The sequence below is a fragment of the Cucurbita moschata genome, unplaced genomic scaffold (assembly GCF_002738365.1).
Source record: "Cucurbita moschata cultivar Rifu unplaced genomic scaffold, Cmos_1.0 Cmo_Scf00001, whole genome shotgun sequence".
Taxonomy (NCBI): Eukaryota; Viridiplantae; Streptophyta; class Magnoliopsida; order Cucurbitales; family Cucurbitaceae; genus Cucurbita; species Cucurbita moschata.
In genome coordinates, this window is record NW_019268517.1 from 11,172,173 (window position 1) to 11,195,882 (window position 23,710).

A 23,710-nucleotide genomic window follows, 5' to 3' on the forward strand; every position below is an offset into this window, starting at 1 on the left:
TATCATTTTATTTATTAGGTATGAATGAGCCTTGTTTTATATTTATAATTATTTTTTAAATCAAATAACGAGATCAAATAAATTATAAATGAAATGGAGATCTTAATAAATGAAGAAGTTTTTTGTTTATAATAAATGTCAAATAAATCATAATTCATAACTAGACATTCTCGAGAATTTGATGATGACCGAACATTCTCAAGGATTAATACAATTGACAATAATAAAGTGATTTGGGGAATGTGACAATAAAAGATTAGAGAAAAGAAGAACTATCAACAATCAAGTATTGTGAGCAAAAGACAGGAGAGGGTTAGAGAAAAGAAGAACTATCAACAATCAAGTATTGTGAGCAAAAGACAGGAGAGGGTTCAAATGAATGGTGGACGTGGTGACAATCATAGAGGAAGAAAAGGGCATAAATTGAGAATAGTGTACTTTATTAATATACCTAACACAAAATTACTCTAAACTAGCTACACTTGTATTTTTTTTTTTTAGTTTTTACGATTGAACTATGAAAACAACGATGTACTTTGTTGAGGTATGTAATGACTTTTAATTCATGTAAGTATTTCTCAACAATGATCTAGTTCATATCCATTTATTTATGTATTTCTGATGAATTTCAGTTTCAAATTTACAAATTAAAAAATGAGTGGGCACCTTTTAAATTTTTAAAATTTAGAAAGTTTTTATTTTTATTTTGAACGTGGGCAGTTTGAACATTATATATAATTTATAATTAATATTATTCATTCCATTTATTTAAATTAAAATTAATATTCAAATGTTGTTAATAAAAATAGACAAATAATAATAATAATAGAAAAGATAAGAGAGAAAAATAGCGATGAGAAAAATGATGGATGTGAGCGGTATATGGAGGAAAGAGAGTATAAATCTGGAGTGGGCTTGGAAGGTGTACCAATGAATCTGAAATCCAAACCCAGTCCAAGTCCAAATCCATGGGCCAAACGCGCAAAAAAATCCTGTCTGAGACACCCGTCCCCGTGGTTTACCCAAGTGTTGAACGTAATAGCAAGTAACCGAAAAGAAGTTGAGAGAGGTGTTCGTCGTCGGAGAACGGAGTCTGAGACTTTTCTGAGTGGAGGCTCCACAAACAAGTCGACCTCCATGGCTGCCAAGGCCTCCCCTCTTGGGTTACCCAAGTCCGGTGCAATTTCCAAGGGCTACAATTTTGCTTCTAGATGGGAACAGGTACGCTCATCATTTCCAATTTACTCCTCATTTCGTTCCATCTTGAATCCTGAAATTTGCTTCTCACTCTTCGATCTCGCTCTTGTCCAAATCCTGCTTCTCAATGTGGTTTAATGCGACGAGATCTGTTTGCTCGACTTCTTCTTTCTCTCTTCCTTTGCGTTTTGTTTGTAGTTCTGTCTTTTCATCATCTGTTTATCCGATTTGTGCCCAGAATGCTCCTCTAACGGAGCAACAGCAAGCGGCGATTGCGACGCTCTGTCATGCTGTTGCTGAGCGACCACTTCCCGCTGATCTGGTGAGTGCTCTTTATTTTCAATCTGTTTCTACTTCGCGTTCTCTATTTCTTCATCTCGTAATCAAGTGGTGGGGACTACCAGTTTATACGTTGTGTTTAGACAGGAAAATGTTAATATATATTCTTTTTAATTCAATAACTAGGCCTTCGTGTTAAATATTATTGTAGGCACAAGACCGTATAGGTGGTAAAGAAAATGCCTTGTCTATTTCGGTTAAGGATACCAGCAACGAAGATTCTGATGCTATCGAAGCTGTTTTGGTCAATACCAATCAGGTATTGTATTCTGTACGCTGCATCCAATCTCTTCTGCATTTTTTGTTTTCTTACATTATTTCTGATGGTAACAATCATAATCTTCTAGATGCTAGCTCTTGAGGACTAACATTTGGTACATGGGCATTGCCCTGTCTCCTTCCTGTTCAGAATTGTCTCAAATTCTTGCATTAATGTTAGAGACATCCCCTTTGATTTCGTCCAATTGAATTTATTTTTGGAATTATTGGAAGCTTTTTCACATTTCGTTACATTTTTAAGAACATATATTAAAAAGAAGAAGAAGAAGAAGAAGAGAAAAGGGGACAACGTAGGGGCTGGGTAGAGAAACCCCACCCACCACAAAGACACAATAGGAAATGTATTCCAATGAAGATTTATCCAATTTAAAAAAGTGTGGTTTCCAAAAGTACAGTTCACACATTTCATTAATTAACGAACTCCCTGTTTCTTATCAAAAACCAAAAGACAAAAAAGAAAAAGAAAGATAGAGGTGTACTTACTGTTCGATAATTTTCAAATGATATACAATGCTGGATTATAACAATTTGCTGATGTCTTGCCTTGTGTTATCTTCCTTGGGATGATTTATTTTCACTTTATGATTGTTCGGTTTTGTTGAAGCCATACCACTAAAATTTTTACTCTTCCTAATGAATCTCATGTAGTTCTACAAATGGTTTTCTGATCTTGAATCAGCCATGAAGTCTGAGGTTAGTACAAATTAGATAGTTTCTCTAATTTATCTTGCATGCTCATGACAACGTTCTTGTTGATCATTCTATTCATTTTTGTAGACAGAGGAGAAATACCACCACTACTTGAACTCTTTAACAGATCGCATAGGAACATGTGATGATATACTTCGCCAGGTAATATGTTAGTTTTTTTCTGATCAATATGAAAGAATTTTTTATTTAGATAAAGCCTAATTTTCATCGAGAAAATATGAAAGAAAACTCTGGGAATACAAAAAAGGAAAAAAAAAAAAAAACAGAAGCCCAATTAGCCTAAGAAGTTGCTCCAGTCGAGCAAAATAAGACTACAACATGGAGACCCAAAGAGAGATATGATAACGAACCTAAATGACTAAACACACCGTTTTACTTACAAATTTTAAAAAATTAATTCTCCCTAGTGGCGCATTGGCCAAAGCATGTTGCTTGTAGCCACATGCTCATTCCATACCCTTCTACCTTGCTTTGATTGTATGCCTTTCATTCTTGCATAGTTATTTATTATTCTTGTAATTTTGTTGGCGTATGACTCCTTGCCACTTTTGATGTTTACACCGACCAAAGACAATTTACCTCAAAATGTACTATAGAAGGACATGACTAATTGTCAAATCTTCCTACATGGGTAATATGCCATCAATGTTGTTTTCCCTTATTGCTGGCTGGCATATAACATCTACTTTCTTAAAACGCTTTCCATAACGTTTTTCAAAGCTTTCTTAACTTGTTTTCTAAAACCATTTCCAAGAATGGTGATAGAGGCTACGAGATAGGACGTTTGTGCCATCGACGATCCAAGTTTGAGTTGGCTAACTTACTTAAGAGTGAGAGTATGTGTCCCATAATTGTTTCGTGAGTCCCAAAGAAGTTCGATTCTGACACAAAACGGGTACATAAGGGGTTTAATGGAAGGGCTGCACCTTGAGACTTTGAATTTCCTTCATGTATAAAAATGTTATTTTTTTTTTTAAAAAGGAAACAAAAATTCTCATTGAAAAAATGGAAAAGATTAATGTTAAAAAATACAAAGTGCCTAAATGGGAAAAGTAAAAAACAGAAAATAATACATAAGATACTATAAAGGAAATATAAAAGTATTCCAATTAAGACATAATCATGAATGGAATAATTTGCAAAGTGTTTGGAAAGAGATCACCATGAAGAGGCATTAAGGTGAGCCGAACCAAAACGATCAACCCAAGTAACAGACTTGTGGAAAATCCTCTATTTCAGAGAGGAGAACTTTCCCCGCATTAGACCATTAGTGCCAAAGGAGGGCCGACCGACAAATGGAGAATGTTCTCCTTAAAGGAATTGAAGAATACCCACAAAACATTAAAAACTGATGATAGTTTCCACCAGCATTGACTTGAGCAGGGGCATAAAAGAAAAGATATGGATAGTATCCAAGTTTGACATATAGAGAGGGCAAATTGATGGGGATATATAGTGCAAAGGAAGCTTTCTTTGAAGAACCTCAGTAAACTTCAAGGATCCATTATGCTTGACCCAAATGAGAACATTGATACGTTTGTGACTTCTAGTTTTCTATAAAGCTGAATGAACTTCCTTAAGCATAGGTGATGATGCAACCAAATGCTTAGAAAGGAGATTTCACAAAAAACCTGCCCCGAGGATCAAGAGACCATCGACTAGAATCTGTCATTGCAACTTCCTTTTTTCTAGCTAGACTTCCAAAAAGTTGTTGAAAATCTAAAACCTCATCATCCTTAAGCAGCCTATGGATGTGACATTCCACATGTGAGTATCTCATCCCAATGGATAAAAACTGAACCATTGGAAAAAGAAGAAATTTCGAATAGGTGAGGGAAACGAGATTTTAGCAGAGTCACTGATCCATGTGTCTAGCAAAAGTGAAATTCTCCTGCCATTACCTAGCTTGAAAGTAGTAAAACTCGACTTTTTTCCAAATTTTATAAATATTAATCCCGGCCAAAAAGGGAAGGACTTTTCCCTCTGGGGGTAGGAAAATCATGAGTGGGGGAGCGGACTCAAAGCTATGGAACTTGGGTCTGGGTCTTTTGTCGAAATGGAGTGGCCTTATCTTTTTATTTTTTTCTTTTTTGTTAATGGTTTAAGGGCAAGGGTTCTGTTATAAATTAAATATAGTATACTCAACCCGAATCAACATATTTGTTTTGTTTTATGCTCCATAATTCTTCCTCAGCCAGACTTTGGCAAAATAGCATTACAAGTACAAGTATTAGTAGAATAGCAAAAATGTGTTCCTCGTCATTAATATGTTTGCGTTCCCCTGGACTTCAGGCCGTGGGCTTATAAGACTCGTACGAAATTTCTCAAAAGTATGGCATTGGTGAAAACTATTCCCATAGTTTTTGTATCACTTTACGCCGAAAAGATTCTGGTTTGTACATATATTTCTATCCCCATTTAGCCAAAAGAGCCATGTGTATGTTTTCCAAGCCACCAATAATGATTCCACCATCAAGAAGTGCTTTTTGATTCTTGAATTAAAACCAGATTGGGGCATTGATTATGTATGAATTTCTTTAATGCTACATGTTTAGATTTGTCCCTAGACCACGAGTATTTCGTAAAATAAATTTTATTGCTACTTAAAAGAGGATGACACACAGAAGTTTAAACTGCTGGAGTTTGAGATGAAATTTTTTGCAATGGTAGACCGCAAATTCCAGCAATAAAAGACAATTTAGATCAAGTTTTGGAAGGAGAGAAAGCAAGATCTACCACTGTTGACTCTTGAAAACAATGCCGTACATCTTCACTAGAATATAAGTTATTAAGGGCTTCCACAAAAAGATCCTCTGAAAATTGCTCGACATGTTCTGGATCCAGAAATGAAAAATTTGAAGCCTCGCTACATACATTGACAATTGAAGCAAAAAACAGATATTATTCTTAGGAGTGAGAGGGCTGGTAATACCTTTGATAAATTGAACATTTGAGCCAAGAGAGAGATAGTTGATTGTCAGAAAACCTTCCATGTATAAAAAAACATGTTCTTGCCATGCTTGTGCCCTAAATTTTTAGAAAATGATGTGTCATAGTGTTCTTACTGTGTCGTATCTGTCTTGTATATGTATTCGTATCTGTGCTTCTTAGTCAGAAGGGCACCAAGATAGATCAAACCTTTGACAAATGAAGTTCAATTACTGTGATGCTTTGCAATGGATGAATGAATGGTTGGAAGTTCTCACAACCGAAGCACATAGGGCAGGTGCTTGGAGAAAGAAACATCTTTAGGTTCCTTGTATGGATGGTGGCTCCCACTTGGTCTATTGCAAGATTACTTCCTTGCTGCAAGATTAAGGAGAGTTAGGCTTTGCAGATCCCATTGAAAGAAACAAGGCCTTGTTGGCTAAGTGGCACAGTGATTTGATAATGAACCTACTCTTGATAAAGGTGGTAGAGAGCAAAAATGATAGTTAGCATTAGACGATTTTTGTTGGATGCTTGGTGTGGCCAAGTTGGGCCAATGCATAACTATCCCAAACCTTTCACTTTTTACTAGGATAAAGCTGAATGCTAAGGATGAAACGAGTCAAATTATATTTCAATTGTTACAATGTTAATATCTTTTAAATTTATGCAAGAATAATGAAAAAAAAGTGTACAAAACTTGATAATTATGATCTAATTTATTTTTTTACTATTTGAAGATTTGTTTTTGTTTTTTGCGTGATAATGAATGGGTTTGATGAAATAATGGAATTATCCAATTTTTTATGTTTTCTTTCTCATTCAGGTAGATGAGACGCTGGACTTATTTAACGAACTACAATTGCAACATCAGGCTGTAGCAACAAAGACTAGAACGCTTCATGATGCATGTGATAGACTGGTGTGAATCTGATCTCTATTATTTTATGATGTTTCAATTACCGAGACGTATTTGCCACTATATTCTAGAATCATGTTTCTATAGCCTAGAACAAAGGGTTGACAAAGATTTTATAAATTAGAAGGCCATTAGCCTCTAGATGACAACCTATGTCTTTTCCTTTAGCTTGATAAGTTCAATTGGAGAATAACCATTAATCTCATTTATTTACTATTAGATAACAATTTAGTGATTACAACCTATTGGCATTTGGTCAATTCGAGAGAGTCTAATAAAAAGGTACTAATGCTTAAAGAAACATACTCTACATTGGAGTGACAAAGAAACTGGAAAAGTAATAAATATTCATAAGGAAAGATTAAAGCATCCCAATTAAGATTAATATCAGTCAGAGAAATCTAGAAAAGACTTAGCGAGAGGACACCAAGTAGAGACGTTCAAATGAGCTGAATCAAATTCAGCAGTCCTCCACGAAAAATACTTGTCCTAAAAAATCCTCAAATTTCTTTCCATCCATAGTTCCATGAGAAGATCTTTGATCCCATTGGACCGTAATAAAAGAGGCTTTGAAGCCAAAAGATCCCACGAAGAAGTTGATGAAGATTGTCCCTTGAATGATAGGAGAAGATCCAAGAAACTCTAAAAATGGGGAGAAGCTTGTGCATACACTTCAACGAATAAGTGCAACAAAAAAAGATGTGATGTAAATCATCCCCACGTTCATAGCCAAGAGGGCAGACCGAAGGTTCAAAGCAGAATAAGGAAGCTTCCTTTGCAAGACTTCAGACGTATTTAAACTTCCAATTAATAAAATCCATAAGAGAATGTTAATTCTCTTTGGATTTTTTTTGTCTTCCATAAAGCCCAAAATTAGTCATTGTGAAGGAGAAGAATCTGTAAGTTTCCTTGTTAAGGACTTCACTGCGAAAGAACCAAAATGTTCCAAGGACGATTTTCTTGGGGGTTTAAGAGAACCAGCTTTTAAAGATGAAAAAATTCCCGCCAAAGATTGCGGTAGAACTTCCTCATCCTTGAGCAACCTCCTTTCATGGAGCCTTTGTAATTGTACTATCAAATACCAGATACTATTCTTTGGAAACAATCCAATAGTGATTGGTTTGTCCAGTCTAAGTCCCCAGCTTGATCGGATTTCTCTTTGCAACTCTAAGACAGTAAAAGCTGTTGAATTGACGACCTTCATCTTCCCTGTGCTTCAATGTTAAAGGATGTTCAAGTGTTTTGCTTCAGTCTCTGTCATGAAGTTGTGGTGGCTCCATAGTTGACAATGGTATTCTTTGTGGCTCTATGATTAACCCGGGCCTTGACATATAAAAGACCGCGTTCCACTGGCTCCTTTAGCTCTTTCACTCTCTTTTGGAGAGTGGACAAGTATTTTAGTGCCCCCACGTGGGGGTGTTCAACATTCTCAATTAACGGTATTTCTGTTTACCATCTCATACTCGGCTTTTGAATTGACTCCAAGATTTGCTTGGAAGGCGTATAATGTCACCTTCTGTGGGCATTCAGATTTTTGATGGCCCCCCTTTCATATGAAGCAAGACGAGGGCCTTGACTTTGACTATAACTATTCTGGCTGTGAGGTCTCTGCCATGGAATCCTACCTCTCTATTCAGAGGACTCGTATTCCTCTTCTTTGCCTTCGAGTCTGTCACTTCCCCCACCTGTGGGGGAGTTGGGTCATAAATTCTTATTTCCACCACTTGCAGATGCCTGGTTCACCTTGTCTCTTGGGGTTGATTGATATTGAGATCAAACAGGCGTTCGACAGTAGCATAGGTCTATGCCTGGTTCACCTTGTCTCTTGGGGTTGATTGATATTGAGATCAAATAGGCGTTCGACGGTAGCATAGGTCGCGGAAAGGTCTTGAACTCTTTGTTCGTAGAGCTTGATTTTCGCCCACGACTTCAGCCCCTCAACAAAATCGAAAACCTTGTCTTTCTCGGACATATCACGATATCTAACATAAGCCCAAAAAACTGCTTACGTAGTCTCGTATACTGCTAGTATGCCTCAACACTTTTAACCTTCTTCTTGCGATTATTTTGGCATTCTCTGGGAAGAACTGAGAGCGGAGTTCTTGTTTCAAGCTATCCCAAGTGTCCACAATACATCAACCATCTTGAATGTCTATGTACTTGGACCTCTACCACAACTTTGCATCGTTGGCTAGATGCATTGTTGCCAACGTGACCTTCGCTTCTTCTACCACAATATTTGTGGCTCGAAAGTACTGTCAAGGTCGGAGTTAAAGTTCTCTAGAGCCTTGACATCTCAAACCTCACAGAAGGGCTTGGGCTTTGGGATCTTTATCTTGATAAATTTTACTATACCCCCGATTGAGGTTTGGTTTCCCACCGCTCACATGGTTAGGTTTAATCTGGCGCTTAAATTTGCCACTTTAGCCCTCACCACCCCGAGGGCTGCTCTCAAATCCTCAGACTAGAGAGAAATCTGCACCATTTGTATTTTTAAATATCTATCATGATTTAAGTCTATTGGAGGCTTTTTTCCCCTCCTTTTATTTTGGTAACCTGTTGACTAAAGAGAAATCCGCACTGCTTCTTTTGCACTATGCATGTTATGAATGTAATGATCATTGTTTCCTATCATAAAAAAACGTTAAAGCAAGAAGATGTAGAAGAGAGAATTAGAGTGCTCTTGCCAACTAATTTTCTTGTTTGGTGCCAAGTGGTGAGGGATATTATATTTTTATACGTAATTGAATAATCTACAACTTCGGCATCTGAAACTTAGTATGAATTTTTCTTTTTTGTTAAATTTTCTTGATTATAGGTCATGGAGAAGCAGAGACTGATTGAATTTGCTGAAGCACTTCGCAATAAGCTCAACTACTTTGATGAGTTGGAGAATGTAAGGTTTGACTTTTGACATAAGAATTTCAATATGAATGTTGTATTCTTGTTCAGATTCTCAAACTGCACAGGAAATTCTTTCCCCTGCATTTTAGATGGAACAGATCATTTTCCCGTCTCTTTGTTCTTTTCTTTTTCTGTTTTTTTGGGGATGAAAAGGACTGAACTTTTCATGAGAGAGGATAAAAGGTTACATAAGGGAGGTTAAAGGGTTTTTACCCAAATTGACATGGATAAGGAAAGGAGAATCATTACAAAAACTGCCACTTAAAATTTACAAAAAATGGTAAGGTTAAAAACATTCTATTTACCCTGAAGATTTTTTTTTTTTAATTTTTAAAATTTTTTAATTTTATTTTTAATTTTATTTTCTTTCCATCCATATAAAATCTTCATCTATTTACTTTGAATATCCTTCTTTTTCTTCCCATCCTTATAAAATCTTCATGGATTGGCTTAATGACACTGGAATAGTGATAAAAAAAAAAGGTAAGGGTGAATGGCTTATCCGAGCAGTTTCCACATTTTTCTTGATCCTCCACTCTTATACTCAATGCAGATGGGAGTGAAGCCTTCTAATTTTCCCATTTGATTGATAAACTCACACCTTAGAGCCAGTATTTGATCATGTGTTTGTAATTGATAGCGTGTGTTACAAATCTCCCTAGCATTCATTTTAAGTAATTACTGGCAACGTTTTAAAATTCTTCCATCCTTTATAGTATATAATGCATTTGAGTTTAATTCGTTCTTAAATTTTGCAAATTGTTTGCAGATTACTGCCATCTTTTATTCCCCAAATATGAGTGTTGGAAATGAAAATTTTCTTCCAATGCTGAAAAGACTTGATGACTGCATATTGTAAGTTCTTAAATGAGGTCTTTTGCTTTACTTACGTTGATAGTATCATATTTTTAACTTTTCTTTTGTTTTCTTCAGATTTGCTGAAAGTAATCCCCAATATGCTGAATCCAGCGTTTATTTGCTCAAATTTCGACAACTCCAGGTCTTTTAATGTAGCCCCTATTGCTCTGATATTCTTTCGTTTCCCTTCTTCCTGCAATTCACTACAGATTATAACAGAGATTAGAGATGAAAATGAAGGATTTAGATTTGTAACCAATACCTGACTTTTCTTATGCAAGTTCATAAATAACAAAAGCCAAGAATATTGTTTATAGGATGCATTCAAGGACAGAGATTAGAGACGAAAGTGAAGGATTTAGATTTGTAACCAATACTTAACTTTGTTTATGCAAGTTCATAAATAACAAAAGCAAAGAGTATTTTTTATAGGATGCATTAAAGAACAATGGGAGGTAGAAAAAGGTGAACATGTTTCGCTCATGCATCATCTTTTAACCCATGCAAATTCAGCTCCCAAGCGAATAGTTTATGCTCGCCGCTTGATTAACACATTTTATATCAGTTTACTTGTAAGCAAGTCACATTTGTCCATCTTTTGCTGTTATGATAGCCATGTACATATACTTAACTCTATATTTTATCTGTATACAGTCTCGGGCACTTGGTATGATCCGGTTTCATGTTGTTTCTGTTCTCAAAAGTGCTTCTTCTCAGGTGAAGAAAACTAACTCTTTTTCACTGATTATCTACAAGTGCATATATGATTGATACCTGCATGATCAGACACAATCCTAGAATCTAATCATTGTTAGATCTCTCTCTCTCTGTTTTTTTAAACAAGAGACTAAATATCTTGTCAATTCATGGTTAGATCTCTTAATTGTAGTAGCTGTTTCCTCTACCAGGTTCAGGCAGCCATGCGTAGTAGCAGTGGCAGTAATAATGCTGTTTCCGAGGGTGTAGAAGCATCTTTTATCTATGTGCGATTTGAGGCAGCAGCAGCTGAGGTAATGATTTAGTTTACATTTGCTATGAAATATCTTGTCACTCTATTCTTTTAAGTCTAAAACAAGTTGTCAGCTGTCTGTATAAGGAAGAGAGTACTGTCAGGACTACAAATTTTAAAAACCCTTACAAACATTATAGCTGGATGACATTTTGTAGTATACACGACTAAATATTGTAGTTGTGTAGCTCAAACCGGTGCTGGAAGAAATTGAAAGCAGATCAACAAGGAAAGATTATATTGAGATCCTTGCAGAATGCCATAGACTGTACTGTGAGCAACGGTTCTCCCTGGTGAGCTCACATTTTAGTTACATTGTAGTCTTCAGATAGATGGTGATGTGTCAATGCCTTACTTCTCGTATTGAATCTTTTGTAGATAAAGAATATAGTGCATCAACGGATATCTGAGTTTGCTAAGAAGGAGGCTCTCCCTTCATTGACTAGATCTGGATGTGCATATCTGATGCAGGTAATATTTCCTTGTATTTAAATGGTATTAAGTAGATAAAAGTTGAAGAAAGGTCCTAGGTGATGGGTTCTTAATTTTATGTCTATTAGCTATTTGGCTCCTTTTTGTATCCCCCTTGCTTTTTTTCATTTTGTATTATTCCACTTTATTTCAATGAGGTCCAAAGGAGGTTCATATTAGTAATCGCTAGACGTGGCCTTGTCTTGTCTTTTACCATTCAGATGTGGATAGAATATGTACATAAAAGTCCATTTCCAATTTACCAACATAACCTTCGATATGGTGAGTAGGGTACAATCATACCAGAACTCATTCATCAGACCCCATTAGAACTTTCAATGTAGTTGATTGTAGTAGTGCTTTGGATCCCATTAGAACCTTCAATATGGTTGAATGTATGTTGAAGTTTGTATTGAGTGAAAACTCATGCTACTTTTCTTACGGGTAATGCTTGACGCTCTATACTTTCTCATTTATTCTTATAACTTCAATCATTGTCTTCCGTTCTATTTTTAAAATGTTGATTGATTAACTTCTATGGATAAGTTACTGATTCAAGTGTTTTCTTATTATTATCGATTGTAGGTGTGTCAGCTTGAGCACCAGCTCTTTGATCATTTCTTCCCATCTTCTTCGGATAATGTTTCGAGCTTGGCTCCTTTAATAGATCCATTGTAAGTAAACTATCTAATAATCCTTATCATTAATAGCTCAATTGGGTAAAATATATATCCTAGACCAAATGGTCAGAGGTTTAAATTTTCATTTTCACATGTTGAATTCTAAAACAATTTGTTTTAGTCATGAAGGAAAATATTCAAATAGCCGAAAGTTCACTTCAAAAGATTTAAGATGGGTATGAATATTCTAGACAAAACAATTACAACGAAATATTTTTTATGCGATAGGAAAGAAGGGATTCATTGAAAACAAAATATGACAAGGGATATGTGATACCTTTGAACTTGGAAAGTAGATTCTTGGAAGGACCGAAAGGGATGTCGCTTGTAACTTCCTAGGATTGTTATTTATATTTTATTTATAAGAGATGGTCAATGTATTAGAGGCAAAAAAATAAGCAGACAACTTAGGGGTAGTTGGTTCTTGCTTTTCTTTTTTTGGTGGTTGTTTCATGAACATTTGGTATCTTTTTATGTATATGTCAATGAAAATTGTTTTTGTTATAAAAAAAGAATTTATGTCATTAATATATACAATTTTTTCTTGGATAAGGAATGAAACTTTTCATTGAATAAATGAAAAGTCTAATGCTCATGGATACAATGGAATGCTTGTCACAAAAAATCAATTTGCGAAGGCATGATGAAAAGGAAAAAAAATAATATAACGGAATGCTAGTCACAACCGACGAACTAAGCATTAACCTGCCCCCTCTCGGAAGATTGAATGATTCCATTTATCAAAGCTTCTCCATAATTTTGTCTTTCACTGGTTGCCAAAATGTGACTGAATTTGGATGGCCACCTAGATAAAGAAAAAGTAATACTTCCACCTCACATCGATTCCACAAATGATTTTTTTAGACACTTCCAGCAGCTTTGAATCACCCACATTGATTCCACAAATGGCTGATTTTTCCAAGCTAACCTTCAAACCTGAACAAACTTCAAGCAAGGTTAACTGAAAACATTCAACATATCATCATCATTATTGTCATCATCATACTATAGTCTGAATCAGAACATTCAACATATCGTCATCATATCTACAAAGACAGCAAGGTATCATCTGCAAATTGAAGTGTAGAAACATGAATTCTCCTTTTTCCCATTGTAAAACCATCAAATAACCCATTTGCTGCATATTATCAATCAAAGCATTGAGAACTTCCGAGACAAGTAAAGATAAAAAGGGAGAGAGAGGATCCCCTTCCCAGTACCGCATGAAGCCACACTTGCCCCTCTAGTTCTTCCATTCAAAAAGATGGAAAATTTTGGATATCTTATTCATCCTATAATCCGTGGATCCATTTGCCATTAAAATTCTTTAACCTGAACACACCTTATGAAAGTCCCAATCAATAGTATCAAAAGCTTTTTCAAGATCAAGTCCCCTCAGTAATGGACTCTATACATGGTCATACGCGGTCAAACAACAGATCTCCACCCTCCTTGACACTCATCGATAGATTTCTTGCCACAGAAGGCCTCCTTGGAAAATTCAGTAACGCTGGGGTTCAAAGACTGAATAGACCTACATCTTATCATTATCCCATTCTACTATCCATGGGTTGCTGTAAATGGTGCCCCTCACCCTTCCGATTTGAGAATATGTGGCTGAACCATTATGAATTTTTGCTAATGGTAGAATATTGGTGGAAGAATACGTCCCTCCATGGATGGCCAGGGCACGATTTCATCAACAAACTTAAAAGACTAAAAGGAGTCCTAAAGAAATGGAATAAGGAGGTTTTTGGTTGTATTTCGACAAAAGGGACCCAATTGCTAACCGAAATTGCCCTCCTTGATCAGATGGAGGAAACTGGCTCCATCACACTAGTTCAACACACACAGAAAAAGCTCATGAAAGCAGAACTTATTTCGTTGGCAGTAAATGAAGAGCAATCTTGGAGACAAAAATGCAAAAAACGATGGTTAGAGGAAGGTGACATAAACTCCAAAATTTTCCCTCGTATCATGGCTACAAAGAAACGAAAGAGTACCATCATGAAAATTCTATCCACACAAGGCATACGTTTAGTAAACGAAGAAGAAATTGTATAAGAATTTGTGTCCTTTTACACATCTTTATACACAAAGGACAATGCCCTTTGCGAATTTCCTCATGATCTTAACTGGAGTCCTATTGATCAACAACAAGCTGCCTCCTTCGAGGTGGTTTTCACTGAAGAAGAGGTGGGGAAGGCGATTCAACACTTGGGCTCCAACAAAACTCCAGGACTGGATGGTTTTACCTCAAAATTCTTTCAGAAATGTTGGAACTTTATGAGAGCTGATATCATGAGAGTATTCCATGATTTTTTCGAAACGGAGTTATTAATGGCAACCTGAATGAAACATACATATGTTTGATCTCAAAGAAACTGGATGCTCGCACTGTTGCAAACTTTCGTCCCTTAAGCCTCACGACCGGTCTATATAAAATCATAGCAAGGATATTATCAGAACGCCTTAAAAAGGTTCTCCCCTTCACAATAACTGGGCAACAAACAACTTTTGTTGAAGGGCGACAAATTCTTGATGCATCCCTCATGGCCAACGAACTCGTTGATGAATGGGAAAGAAAGAAACAAAAAGGTGTAGTCATTAAACTTGACATGGAAAAGGCCTTCGACGAGGTCGATTGGACTTTCCTTGAAAACATTCTTGTGGCCGAAGGCCTAAAATGGCGAAGGTGGATTAAAGGATGCATCTCATCCATAAATTTCTCCATCATCATCAATGGAAGACCGAGAGGGAAAATTTATGCCACACGGGGCCTAAGACAAGGAGATCCTCTATCCCCTTTTCTCTTCATCATGGTAATGGACGGTCTCAGTCGCCTACTGACAAAAGCAGAATACGAAGGGCAGATAAAAGGTTTTCAGATTAATAAAGGCTTGAGCATAAACTACCTTCCGTTCGCAGATGATACAATCTTCTTTTCTAATTTGGTGAATGCCTCTTCCATAAAAAAACATGATTGAGACAGTAAAAACCTTCGAAGGATTCTCTGGACAAAATATCAATCTCCAAAAAACAAAGATTATGAGCATCAATATTAGCATAGAGATCCTTGCAGAATTTGCTAGCATATATGGTGGTAAAAAGGGAGAATGATCAAATATGTACCTAGGACTACCTCTAAAAGGAAATCAGAAATCCTTTTCCTTTTGGAAGATTATTATTGAGAAAATAGAAAGAAGGTTGTCAACATGGTCATCACGTTATACTTCAAAAGGCGGAAGACTTACCCTAATACAAGCCACATTATCCAACCTCCCTACTTATTACATGTCTCTATTTGAAATGTCACAAAAAGTGGCCGTGGATATAGAAAGACTTTTTAGAAATTACTTATGGAAAGATGGTGCACACCTTGTTCGTTGGAATATTATAAACCTCCTAACATAAAAGGGAGGCCTCGGTCTTCTCTCGATAAGGAAGAACACAGCTCTCCTCGCCAAATGGATATGGAGATATCATCATGAAGAAAAGGCCTTATGGCGAAATCTTATAAAGGCTAAATATACTCTTACATCGAGCAAAGATCACCTCCCTCCATCTTCTACAAAAGGGCCTTGGAAGTACATAAAGAAACATCAAAATCTCATCACCAACTGAACTCGCCATAAGGTGGGGAATGGGGGAAGCACATCATTTTGGACCAACCCATGGATTGGAAACACCACGCTAGCTTTGAAGTATCCACTTTTGTACAGGCTCTCTCATAGCAAAAATGCCACGATTAAAGAAACGTGGAATGTTGTCAACAAATTTTGGGACTTGAAGCTTGGTAGGAATCTAAAGGATAATGAAGCAACGGAGTGGGCCGAATTAAGCCTTGACCTTGCCCCTGTGGTAGTGTCAAACAATGAAGACTCACTAACTTGGCTCCCCAGCGCTGACGGGGTCTTTTCTACAAAATCCTTGATGATGGACATGGGGGAAAAAGTAGAAGCACTAAATCCCACGCTAGCAAAGACAATATGGAAAGGACATCAACCTAAAAAGGTGAAGTTCTTCCTTTGGGAAATAGCGCATAAAGCCATCAACACAAGTGAAAATCTTCAAAAAAGAATGCCTTACATCACTCTCTCTCTCTCCAAACTGGTGTCCACTACGCAAGAAAGAAAACGAATCACAAAAGTCACTTGTTTATGCAATGCACATACACTCAAAATTTTTGGACAACAATTCTTAATATATTCGGATGGCATCTCAAATTTCCTAGGGAGGTAAATGATTTTTTGGATATGGCCTTAACGTACCACCCTTTCAAGAACGCAAAAACCCTATTATGGAAAAACCTCATCATGGCTTTCTTTTGGAATCTGTGGAAAGAAAGAAATCAGAGAATATTTGCAGAAACGACATAGACCTACACAAAACTTTTCGACAATGTTGTTTACCAAGCTAGATCTTGGTGTAAACTGTTTAATATTTTTACTTCCTACAGTTATACCTCCCTCATTGCAAATTGGGAAGGTCTTTTGTAAACATCATGGATTATACATCCCTCTTGTAAATTTCACTCATCAATGAGATTGTCTCTAAAAAAAAAAAAAAAAACTTCGAAATCCAACCTTTCTTCTTCCTTGCTCTACACTCCTATGAAAGCATCTGACAACTAGAAATGATGGAAGGCATAACTCTTTCAAAGCCTTTTATCGAATTTTCATTACTAGATTTGTTTAAATTTTGATGCTTTATTTTTCATTGTTAACTTTATTGTTCTTGTTTCACTCCCTTGTGGAATTTGTATCTTTTGAGCATTAGTCTCTTTTTATTTATTCAATGAAAATTTTAATTTCTGGTTAAAAAAAATAATAAGAAGTTTTTCAATGATATTTGATTTGGTTGTTTTTCATGCTCTTGGAATTTTGTTTACAAATCAGAAGCTAAATAAGCTATAATCTTTATTCTTGATTTCTTATTATCGATTCCTCTCTTTCTAGCTTTTTGGGCAATCTATATCTGTCTTTCCATTTCCCTCTGTTGCTTAAACATGTTGGCTTTCTGTTCTTTTGTTTGCTTCTGCGTTATTTTGATTCCTCTATTTCTCTATTGTTTTGTACTTTTCCTTTATCAATGTCATTGTCTCCTTTTGAAGAAAAAATCAACATATTAGGTCTCTATAACTTTTTGTGCAGGTCTACATACCTGTACGATACATTGCGTCCTAGACTTGTTCATGAAACAAGTTTGGACTTTTTGTGTGAACTAGTAGATATTCTTAAAGTTGAAGTTTTAGGAGAACAACTCACTCAATCAGGAGAATCGTTAGTTGGATTACGTCCTACACTTCAAAGGATTCTAGCTGATGTTCATGAACGATTAACATTTCGAGCTCGAACACACATTCGTGATGAGGTAATTTTAATACTAGTAATTTCATTTATCTTTTGGTATGTTTTACTCTAATAGTTATATGAGGCTCATTTTGGTAGCTATTTGATTTTGTTTTTAGTTTTTGAAAGTTAAGCTTATAGACATACTTTCCTTATGGATTTCTTTGTTTTGTTATCTACTTTTTACTTATGTTTTCAACAACCAAGTGAAGTATCGAAAACTAAAAAAAAGTAGTTTTTGAAAATTTGTTTCGTTTTTTAAATTTAGCTAAGAATTCAAATGTCTCTACAGAAACTAGATTTCTTCAAATGGATCCTTTCCCCATTATTAGTAATGTAACTAAAACTAATTGACTGACAGTAAAATTACTTAAGTTCCAAAATTTTAAACACTTATCTCCATTTTCCAATATTACCGGTATATAGCTTTTTGATGCTTGGACCAAATTTTTATTTTGGGATCAATAGATTTCTTATGAATTTGAACATAAAACTTTGCGATTTGTTATTCAGGCCACCTATGATTCCTCGATGCATCCTCCTCCCAGCCATCTTGTCTTGACCCCTTCACTGCCAACAATAGGAAATGTTTGGTGGTTCCTCTTAGTGCCGTATCCCATTTTAGAGTCATTTGGAAAATTAAAAAAAAAAAAAATCTATTTTTGTAACTTGGTTGAAAGGAATATGAAGTTTTTTTAATGTAGTTTAATAATTTATTTATTTTTATTTGAAATAATGGGAAATTTATATCAACACAAAATGCAAGGCACAGCCTAGTGGCAGTGGATGAGAAAGTCCCTTCTATTAAGAACTGATAAAGCTTATAGAAGCAGAATAGATCAACTGTAATAAAGAAAGAAGGCGAGCAAAGTAGTTTTCTATTGAAGGGTGCCTTTGCTTTGTCTTTTAGACCTGCATGCAAAACCCTTGTTTTTAATATTGACTACGAGCTTGTTCTCTGCCATTGTTAACCAAAGAGGAATACGAGGAAACAATTGTTCATAACATGATTGGAGAAGTTGTGGGTTGGGGAGGGTGAGGGTGAGGGTGAGGGGAGGAGAGAGAGCATCTTTCTATATAATAAATTTTGTAAATAGTTAAGTTATTAATGAAGGACATGTTATTTGTTGCGATATCAATTAATGATGCTGGTTAAGCTCACTTTATCACCCAAGCGACAATATTTTGGTATTAGTTAGGAATCAAAATTTCAAACTAGGGGGTTCTAATTGATGTAGTGGATTGTTAGTTCCATTTAGGGCTCTATTTGTATTTTTCCTCGAATATTTAATACTTAAATCTTGTTTATGTACTTATGTTACAATTAGTTACTGCTGGTTAATCAGAATTAACCAGTGTAATCAAAGCCGATTAGCACACGCGTAGCCTCTATATAAAGGCCCTTGCTTCCCTTGTTTTGTAAACTTAATTTTAAGACTGAATAAAAATGGAGCACAACGCTGGTACGGTTCCACCACTAATGCTGTACAAGTGGCAGTTCAAATAATACACCCTTAGTTTAACATGTTATAATTCTAAGGATTTTCTTTTAAATGTTTTTTTTATACACTTTTAACTGTTGTGATTGTGGGTACTTCACTTTAATTTTGTACTTTATTCTCCTTTTTTTAAAATAAGAATTATATACACTAAAGAGCTACCTCTATTTTTAAGTTAGAAAATGGAAATTAATTTTTCATTACTTTCGATTGTAGATTGCAAATTATTTTCCTTCCAATGAAGACTTGGAGTATCCAGAAAAGCTTGAGAAAACTGCAGGGGAATTGTCAGAAAATACTTCTGTAAATCTTCTTACCCTATATTTGAACCGTCTTGTATACTTGTGTTGATTGCTTGTTGGTGTTTATGCTGCTAACAAATTACCTCTACTCTCTTCTGGATTAATACTGTTATGCATTCAAGATTTCATTAACTCTATTATGCTTCATCATATTACATTATATAAAAAATGTAATACGATGATGCAGATTAAGCAGAACTATATATTATATTCCATTATCTTTTGTGTGTCCTACTCAGTCCTTACGAATGGAAAAACAAGTGGCAGAATCAAAGACAGCCACTGTTTCAGACAAGGAGACCTCTTTTTCTCTTCCTTGACCTTTTATCCTAGTAGCTGATTGTTAGCATAGGCTAATTGAAAATGTAGTGGTAGATGAGCTGATAGAGGGCTTCAATGTAGGTTTTAGCAATACCTAAATATTAGACCTCGGATTGCTGTTCCTACCTAATTAGTAGACCCCTTTGCTTTACATTCCGTCGGCTTTATCATTTGTCTTTCATGTGTAGTCCTTCGGTGGCTAATGTTTTGATTCCTTGTGGGAGCTCTCCTTTTTATTTGATTTCGGCGTCCTTTGTCCGATAGGGAAACAACAGATGTTTTTACTCTCTTATCTTTGATTGGAGGGTTTGAGCTCAGGTCTGGAAGGAGGGCTATTCGTTGTTGGAGTCCGAGCCCTATTGATGGCTTTTCATGTTGCCCTTTCTTTCCTTGGTTGATGAACCTTCTCCCTTAGTGGGTCTATTTTTTCTATTCTTGAAGGTGAAAATTTCTAAGATCAAATTCTTTAGTTGACAAGTTATCCACATGCGAGTTAATTCCCTTGATAGGCTTTCTAGAAATTCTCTGATTGGGTTGTTTTGTTGTATCCTTTTTGAGAGGGCAGAAAAAGAGTTGGATCTTATCCTTTGGAGCTGTGACTTTGTCTAGTTTGCTTTGAGTGTCTTCGTGAGATGTTTCGTTTTTAGTTTGCTAGACAGAATGATTATTTGGAGATGATTGAAGAGTTCCTTCTCCATCTATTCTTTCGATTGTGTATGGGGTGAGAAATAACAGAATATTTAATGGTCTACAGATGGCCGCTTGTGATGTTTGGTTCCTCTCTTGGCTTCATGTGTCTCTTTGGGGGCGGTGATGAAGTTGATTTATGAATATTCACTAGGTCTCATTTGTTTGGATTAGAGTCCCTTCCTTTGATGAGACTTCCTTTTGGAAACTTGTTTTTTTTATACCATGTATTCTTTCATTTTTCCAACGAAAGTTGGTTTCTTATATATATATATATATAGGCTTTACCATTTGTTCATTACTTTAGTCACTGATTGGTGGAGGGCCTTCATGTAATTCCTTTGTTCTTTGTACTTTTCAACTCCTAATGATAAGTGCAGTTTCTTATTAATAAAAGTAATAAATTATGATCTTTTGTGTTATTTTTGAGTTCAACAAGGGTGGAGGATGCGAACCTCCAACCTTTGGGAGATAAGTAATGACTTGGTTAGTATAGCTCATGTCGGGCCATCATCATAGTGTTTGGGTTTGTTATCTTCTTTGATCTGTAATTATTATTTTCCTAATTTCTTTTTAAACTTAGCAATGGTATAAGGAGGAAATATTTAGACTCCTTAAATGGGTTTGATTGCTCTTTCATTTTTACTTAACAATCAAAACTTCAGTTTCATTTTTATGTATGCATTTCAACCTATCCACACCCCCCCCCCCCAAAAAAAAAAAAATAAATAAAAAAATAAAAAAAATAAGCTGGCATGACCCTATTGTAGGTTGGCATGAATCAAGGTGCACCTAACGCTTGGTATCCTCCACTGGAGAAAACTTTATCATACCTTTCAAAGTTGTATCGTTGCCTAGAACCAGTTGTATTCACTGGTTTAGCCCAGGTACTTGATTTGTCGATCTTAACATCTTATCGTATTCTCATAATTGTAATTGCTTATCTGGCGGGTTTGATTTATACTGTTTGTTGTGATATTTTCCAGGAAGCTGTGGAAGTTTGTTCTACATCTATCCAAGTAAGACAGTGCTAATTAATTTTTTTCAACGGTCATATTAGATATTCAGATCTTATTATACAAAAGATTTGATCCTTGTTTGTATGGTCTGAATTGACTGCTGTTGTCCATGGTTTCTACTCTTCAGTGTCTCCCTAAAGTTCTCTAGCAAACTTTATGCTTTTTTTCATGATGTGCTTCCTTTTACTACTCCAGAACGCTAGTAAACTTATTGCTAAAAGATCGTCACCTATGGATGGGCAACTTTTCTTGATAAAGCACTTCCTCATTCTACGGGAGCAGGTATCTCCTAGTCCCACCCTTTTCTTCTTCTTGATGCTTTCCTTCTTCTTGATGACTTTCCTAGTTGAAACAGATATTACCTAATCTTCACTTCTTTTGTTTTTCCTTTCAGATTGCGAGTTTTGATGTAGAGCTTTCTGCAACCCACAAGGAACTTGATTTCTCTCATGTCCTGGTTGGTAACTTTGAGATATACTTTTCCTCTACCTTTGATGTCGATTTTCCTTGATGAAAACTTATTTCTTCATCATCGATTTCTGAAAACACTCTGGGTGCTTATTTCTTTTTCACTAATTGAGAATATATCTTTTTTGGATGCGACTTAATCTCATTATATCAGCAGAAGCCCATACACAACCTACAAAATCGTTATCTCTTGCATTAGTAATAATACTCTTTTATTAGACAACGGAGTAATGTCATTGCGTAAGAGAGGTAAAAGTCCTGTTACAATAGGAACATCAGTTGAGCGTTAAGCACACAAATATCATCCCAAAGATGACCTGAAGACTTCTCATCATCTTCTCCTGTTTTTTTTCAATGAAGTTCGTACTTGGTTCTCATTTTTCTTTTGTTTTCTTTTTTGAAACGGGGACAAAGTTTTCATTGATTAATGAAAAGGATAAAAAAGTTCAAGGTTGTATTCTTTCTAATCAAGCTTTTATTTAGTTCTCAATCTTAAAAAGATTCAAGGATTAATGCTAATGAGAGAATGGTGCATAAGGCAAACGTCAAAGATTAGTCGCATTATCTTTGCATTTCGGCTAAGGAAGATTTTGGACAAGGTTTCTGCCAATTTTTATTTTTCTTGGATCATCCCTAAGGAGTAAAAGTTTCGAGCCTTGCTAATCCAATTGAAGTGCACATTCTTGATAACCTTAAGCTTGCTTAATCTGTCCGCAACTGGCAATGATTTTATAATTGTAATGTATAGTTTTAGGCTTATGAGTGTTTGCGAATTTGCATGAAATGATGTGTGAAGCACCAGAAAGTGGAAGTGGCTTCTTACTTGTAGAAAATCTAGTAGTTGGCTTCTGCAGTTAGCTATTCTATTGTTTGCCATATGAATTCACTGTTTAGCAAGAATTGGTTTGTTAATTTTCTTTTGAGATATAACTATGTTGCTGATTTAAATTGTCAAATGTGGATACAACATTAATTGACCATCTGACTTTTTCAGGAGCATCTTCGAAGGATTCTTAGAGGTCAAGCCTCCATTTTTGACTGGACAAAATCAACTTCATTGGCAAGGACACTATCCCCCCGAGTTTTGGAGAGTCAAATTGATGCTAAGAAGGTAATTTGTTTCGTTTCTTTGCAACAAATCTCACGTGGAACATAACACAATGATTATTTGTAATTAACATTTAATTTGTTAGCGGTATCCTTTCTAACTAGCAACCGTGTAGTTTGTCCCATCTCCTTTGTGTTGAGAGAAAAAGAAATTGAGGGAGGATTAGGGCTGGCTTCTGTAATGAATGTTTTTGTAAGTACTAAAATGGGCAGGGTAGATATAACCAATTCTTTTTCTATGCCTCCATACCTTCTATATGCTTAACATTAAGTTTTGACAATACTAAAGGAAAAATACGCTTTCGGCCCTTGATGTTTGAGTTTGATAGCATTTAGGTCTTGAGATTTTAAACTCAACATTTTAACTGCTGAAGTTTGGGTTTGGTTGCATTTTGGTCCTACGGTTAGTTTTTTATTATGGTGGCTAATGGAGTTGAAATGACGATGTTTTTTCTTAATTAAAATATATATTTTTTAATTTTTTAAAATCTGTTTTTTTTCTTTTTTCTCCCTCTCGTCTTTCTCCTTCCTATCCATGGCTGCTACTGCTCATCACTGTCTCTGGCGGCGCCCGCCACTCCATCTTCGTTCCCCTCTTTTTTTCTTTTTTTCTCCCTCTCTCTCCTTCCTTCTTATTCTTCTTTTTTTTTTTTTTTTTTTC

The 23,710-nt window shown here is 35.7% G+C and overlaps 1 protein-coding gene across 1 annotated transcript in view; it reads left to right on the top strand.

Annotated features, from left to right (window-relative positions):
• Nucleotides 1-1,054: 1,054 nt before the first annotated feature.
• LOC111446258 (conserved oligomeric Golgi complex subunit 3) overlaps nucleotides 1,055-23,710 on the top strand; it is a 26,285-nt gene continuing 3,629 nt past the window's right edge. Inside the window, exons 1-21 of the mRNA XM_023084987.1 lie at nucleotides 1,055-1,221; nucleotides 1,436-1,519; nucleotides 1,688-1,795; nucleotides 2,464-2,508; nucleotides 2,593-2,667; nucleotides 6,281-6,376; nucleotides 9,192-9,269; nucleotides 10,047-10,132; nucleotides 10,211-10,277; nucleotides 10,790-10,852; nucleotides 11,044-11,145; nucleotides 11,333-11,437; nucleotides 11,523-11,615; nucleotides 12,201-12,289; nucleotides 17,449-17,668; nucleotides 19,362-19,448; nucleotides 21,226-21,342; nucleotides 21,442-21,474; nucleotides 21,670-21,756; nucleotides 21,869-21,931; nucleotides 22,937-23,053. Of these exons, the coding sequence (XP_022940755.1) occupies nucleotides 1,138-1,221; nucleotides 1,436-1,519; nucleotides 1,688-1,795; nucleotides 2,464-2,508; nucleotides 2,593-2,667; nucleotides 6,281-6,376; nucleotides 9,192-9,269; nucleotides 10,047-10,132; nucleotides 10,211-10,277; nucleotides 10,790-10,852; nucleotides 11,044-11,145; nucleotides 11,333-11,437; nucleotides 11,523-11,615; nucleotides 12,201-12,289; nucleotides 17,449-17,668; nucleotides 19,362-19,448; nucleotides 21,226-21,342; nucleotides 21,442-21,474; nucleotides 21,670-21,756; nucleotides 21,869-21,931; nucleotides 22,937-23,053 (1,899 nt within the window). The 5' untranslated portion in view covers nucleotides 1,055-1,137. The remainder of the gene's footprint in view (nucleotides 1,222-1,435; nucleotides 1,520-1,687; nucleotides 1,796-2,463; nucleotides 2,509-2,592; nucleotides 2,668-6,280; nucleotides 6,377-9,191; nucleotides 9,270-10,046; nucleotides 10,133-10,210; nucleotides 10,278-10,789; nucleotides 10,853-11,043; nucleotides 11,146-11,332; nucleotides 11,438-11,522; nucleotides 11,616-12,200; nucleotides 12,290-17,448; nucleotides 17,669-19,361; nucleotides 19,449-21,225; nucleotides 21,343-21,441; nucleotides 21,475-21,669; nucleotides 21,757-21,868; nucleotides 21,932-22,936; nucleotides 23,054-23,710) is intronic.